The 4,938-nt window shown below is 55.6% G+C and overlaps 1 protein-coding gene across 1 annotated transcript in view; it reads left to right on the top strand.

The window, feature by feature from the left end:
* LOC113490857 (ubiquitin-conjugating enzyme E2 Q1-like) overlaps nt 1-4,938 on the top strand; it is an 11,373-nt gene that overhangs the window by 3,690 nt on the left and 2,745 nt on the right. Inside the window, exons 2-8 of the mRNA XM_026867458.1 lie at nt 37-254; nt 644-694; nt 2,703-2,843; nt 3,382-3,466; nt 3,932-3,992; nt 4,509-4,599; nt 4,695-4,753. Of these exons, the coding sequence (XP_026723259.1) occupies nt 37-254; nt 644-694; nt 2,703-2,843; nt 3,382-3,466; nt 3,932-3,992; nt 4,509-4,599; nt 4,695-4,753 (706 nt within the window). The remainder of the gene's footprint in view (nt 1-36; nt 255-643; nt 695-2,702; nt 2,844-3,381; nt 3,467-3,931; nt 3,993-4,508; nt 4,600-4,694; nt 4,754-4,938) is intronic.

The following is a 4,938-nucleotide window of genomic DNA, read 5'->3' as shown; positions in this document are numbered from 1 at the left end:
CCCCCCCCCCCCCGAGTCCATCACTGCTTGGAGCAGGAGGGAGCAGCTCTTGTTTGCGACAAAAAGGTTCGCAGCGCTGCAGACAGCTGAGGCTTAGCTTGGCATGTGGGTCTCTGTGCTTCTCTGACCCTTGTCTGCTCTTGGGACAGCTTTTGCAGCACCTGAAGCGAATAATCTCCGACCTGTGCAAACTCTACAACCTCCCCCAACATCCAGATGTTGAAATGCTGGACCAGCCTCTGCCGGCAGAACAGGTGAGTAACTCAGGAGGAGACTTTCTGAGCTCATAAGATGAGTTCTCTGGAGTTTGTTTTGGTGGCTGAGGCTTCCAAACCCTGAACGAGGAATGCGGATATGAAAGGAGGTAGGTGCTGATCTCTCCCTGGGGTGGATTCCTGTCCTCGGGGATGCCAGCCTGCTCTGTTGGCCCTTGGTGCTGTTGAGCTGCTCTGGTGTGGTTTCCTTGGCTTCACTTTGCTTTTAACTTGGTTCTGTAAAGGTTCTTGGCTTCTCTCTGCTTTTAACTTGGTTTTGCTTGTAAATCCTTTTTTACCTTTGCCTCAGAAGTGCCTGAGAAGGCAGGAGAGCGTTGCCCCAGGAAGCTGACGGTGCGATCTTCGTCTCTGTCTTTTTGTCCCCGCAGAGCACACAGGAAGAGGTATCCTCTGAAGAGGAAGATGAAGAGATGCCGGAGGTAAGTGCCGCCTCGCTGTATGAGGAAGTACACCGGAGAGCTGAGCGCAGGGAGATGCCCACTGAAAGGTGCAGAGGGACCGTGTCTGGGAGGAGCTCGTGGAGTTCAGACAGGGAAGAGCCTGGTTTGGCTCAGAGGCTGGATTGTTCTCAGCGTTTTGCTGCTGGGGACCCATGTCCTGAGCCATGGGTGGGAGTGACTTCACAAACCACAGGGGACTGCAGCCGCCACGAGGCTTGGCCGTGGCCCCTGAAGGCATCCAGACGAGCTGAGAGTGGAGCCCCTTGGATGGTTTCTCTCTCGGCTCACGCTGCTCCGCTCTAGAGCCTGGAATTTACTCGCAAGCGATGGGATTTCCGGGCTGCCATTGCTGGCGGGGAAATTACACCATGAAAATGGAACTCCCGCAGAGAGGATTAGGTAGGATGGCTGAGTATGCGAGCGAGCTAATTGGCAGGAGCGGCAGAGGCAGCCATACTTCACTGCAGGCTGAGAATATCATGCTGCAAAACCCACAGGCTTCGGTTGTTTGGTTTGCGGTTTCGAGATCTCTAGAAGTGGGTGGAATAATCTTGAATCTCCATGGTGACGTTTAGCGATGCCTCGCACACTTCTGGGGGGTGAGAGGCACGGGCACCGAGTCAGCAGCACTGCAGAACCCGGGGGCAGGTCACTTAGCAGCAGCACGCCTGGCAGTTGTTGGGGTTTTAGCAAAGTGAATAACTTGGTAAATCAAGGCCGACCTTTGCCAGCGTCCCCGGAGAAAACGAGGAGATTTAAACCGGTGCCAGCGTAACCTCGCGTGTTTCCAGACTTGCTGCTTCGTGGCACATTTGTGATGTGCGAGTCCTCACGCTCCTGTGGGCTGGAAAAGAAATCCTTGGGAACTGAGTGTTCCCCCTCGTGCTTTCTGCTAACGCCGTGCGGGGACGACGCTCTTGCCCTGGAGCAGAGGTTTCTTGCCGAGCAGTTGGATTTGTTGGGCCGTGTCGGAAAAGCAGAGCTGTGCCCTGGTGCGGAGATGCGTTACACAGGTTAATCCACTCGAGGGATTTTCTAGGAGGATCTATTTCCCTCTGTGTGACAGTCTAAAAATGTCAAAGCCTTTCCAAAAATGCTGCTCGTCCAGAATAGCAACCAGCCTGGAGAGGCCAAAGTAAACACTTGTTGGGAGGATTTAACACCAGCACCCACAGTCCAGGCAGTGGAACCCTGTGTGCTGGCACAGTGTGGGAGCCACTGTGCCGTGGGGGGGTGAGATCTCTGCAGTGGCCCCTGATTGCTGCAACTGGTTTTTACTGGTTATTAACATCAGGGTCTCGCACACATCAGCCTGATGAGTGTTGTTAACGAGGGGCAGAGCCTCTGCCAGGGTTAGGGGGTGTGCTGTGGGTTGGAGAGCTGAGCCTCGACATGCTGTGAAACCTTTTTGAGGGGCGAACGTCCTGCGCCACTGGAATTTTCTCTGTGTGGGGGTGGGTCTTGTGCTGCCTGTGCTCGTGTTGAGTTTGTGCTCATGAGGGGGGGAACAGCGTGGCCTGGCAGTGTTGTGCTGAGCCTGAGCCTCGCTCCACGCTCCCAGAAACTCAGTGTGGGCCTGCTCGTGCCGCGCACGTGCTGAGATGCAAGTGCCCGTCAGTTACACGGGGCTCGCGGGGAGCGTATGTAAGATTAATGACTAATTATAAACAGACGTGAGACTTGGCAGGGAAGAATCCAGCAAACAAAGAGCTTGTATGAGCCCTGTTGAATTCTGGAAAGGGAAGTGTGCCGTTCTGCCTGCTGGCTCTGTTAAGGGAGGGCAGTGGGGGCTCAGTGACTGTAACTTCTTCACTGAGTGTGCCCAGGCCTTGTGTCTTCTGCCGTGTTTGTGCCTCGGATTGGGGCTTCCTGGGGAGGGAAGGTTGCACTGGGAATCGTTCCTGGTTCAGGACAGCTTCCATCCACAACACTTGGAGCAGGGAGGAGTGAAGAAGCATCTCCTGCAGCTCCCCTCTCCCCTTCCCAGGACACTGAGGACTTGGACCACTATGAGATGAAAGAGGAAGAGCCAGCAGATGGGAAGAAGACAGAGGATGAAGGCATTGGGAAGGAAAACCTGGCCATTTTAGAGAAAATAAAAAAGAACCAGAGGCAAGATTACTTAAATGTACGTGTCGCCCGGCGGGCGGGCGGGTTGGGGAAGCAGAGGGACCCAAGGGCAGTGGAGGCACCTGCTAAGCCCTAAGTCAGAGGGAGCATCCCTGGCCGAGGTACAGCAGCGGCTTCAGGGGCTGGCGTGGCTGGTGCAGGGAGGTTGTGAGCTGCCTCTGCAGCGCAGGGAAGTGGGGTGCCTCCGAGGCATCAGTGCTACGTGGGGCAGCCTTCCTGCAGGGCTTCCCCTCTGCTCCCAGGAGCTGCACCTCGCTTTGGGCCGTGGAGGTGGCTGGTGGGTTGTGCTTTTGTACTCCCGGGCTGAGATTCTGGCGCAGTGGAGAGCGCACGGAGGCGTTTCTGCTGCAGCTGCACTGCCTGGGGTGGCCTCTTCGGGGCGAGGGAAGTTGTTGTAGGAGAAGACACAGGTGGGGGACATGGTAAGGTCTAGTTTAGAGGCTGGACGGGAGTTCTAGCTCAGGTTTTAGCCTCGTAGAGCAACAGCCGTGAGGGTGCAGTGTAACAATGCAACTTCCTTTCCAAATTCCTCGCAGGGTGCAGTGTCTGGGTCTGTGCAGGCCACCGACCGGCTAATGAAGGAGCTCAGGGATATTTACCGATCACCAAGTTTCAAGGGCGGTGAGTGCTGCGGGGAGCTCAGGGGAGGAGGCTGCTGCTCTGCTGTTCATGCCAGGGTTTTCCTCCTCATTCTGGGTAGCACCTTACGGGCCTCAGAGCTGTTCTGCTCCGCTCAGCTGGGCAGAGGATCTCCGGCCTTCGGTGGCTGTGGCTCTCTCAAGAGGGAGCAAAACTGCCTGGCAGTTTCTGTTTCTGCCGGTGCTGGGTGGAAGTGAGTGTGCTGTGGGTGGGAGGATTCAAGGCTTTAAGGGTGATGGTGCTTCTACCCCTTTCCTGAGCCTGAGGGCTCAGAGAGAACAGTCGTAGGAAAACTACTGCCCTCAGGATGGTCCCTCTGGATAAGTGCTGCTTTTCAGGGTGGGCTGTGCCAGGCTGAGGTGCTGCAGGGCCAAGGGGATTTGAAATGCTCGACCCCCCCCTGTTCAGTCTCCCCCCGTAGCGACCCGCCTCTTCTCTGCCTTCCAGGATACTATGCAGTTGAACTAGTGAACGACAGCCTGTACGATTGGAACGTCAAACTCCTGAAGTAGGTGCCATAGCTTGGGATCGTGCAACTGTAACTGTGGTGGATGGGGGGGGAGCAGAGGGGAAGTGAGCAGGGCAGGGGAGCACCGGGCGGACCTTGGGTTTAGACTCTCTCGGGCAGCTTGTTTGCTGTCTCCGCATCAGAAAGGAGGTGACATCTTCAGAGATAATCTGAGGGCTCTGCAAGTCTGTCTGCTGTTCCTAGAGTCCTGGAAGAGGTGCATCAGACAAACCCCCGAACTTTCACACCCTGCAGACACCACTGCTGCCTTTTCCTTGGGCCAGGCAGTCTTTATTTTTAAGCTGGCAGCATGCAAAAAGGGTGTGATGGTCTTCTCTGCAAACCAGGAGCAGAATGGTGACAGCCCGTGCTGTCGCTGCCCTGGGTGAGCGCCCGCGGGCCCGCTGGCAGCCAGGTTGTGCAGGTACAGTAGCTCTGGGGTGTGGTGGCAGCGAGCGTGGCCGGCCCGAGCTGTGCAGCCTCGGCTCTGACCCGCTTGGGCTTTGCCTTCGGCAGGGTTGACGAGGACAGCGCTTTGCACAACGATCTCCAGATCCTCAAAGAGAAAGAAGGCACAGATTTCATCCTCCTAAACTTCTCCTTTAAAGTAAGGCTTCCTCCCCCTCCTCGAGATACGCCTGGCTCTGTGAGTCATCAGAGAAGATGTTTCTCAGTGGCTTTGCTTCCCTTCTCTTGTTCCAGGATAACTTCCCTTTTGATCCGCCGTTCGTAAGGGTCGTGTCCCCGGTGCTGTCAGGGGGGTAAGTGACTGTTTGTCTGTCTCTGCTCACCGAGGTCTCCAGCGCTGCTTCCTGCAGCAGCTTTCACTAAGAGTTTATCCAGTCACATAATCTCCCCAGCATGAGTTTGCAGTAGTTCTGGGAAGCACAGGCAGGGATGGTGGATTTCTTTTTTTTTTTTTTTTTTTTTTTTTTTCCGTTTTTCT

This window comes from Athene cunicularia, unplaced genomic scaffold (genome assembly GCF_003259725.1).
Source record: "Athene cunicularia isolate RWA unplaced genomic scaffold, athCun1 SCF_46, whole genome shotgun sequence".
NCBI lineage: Eukaryota > Metazoa > Chordata > Aves > Strigiformes > Strigidae > Athene > Athene cunicularia.
This window is presented reverse-complemented; position numbering and strand designations above follow the sequence as displayed.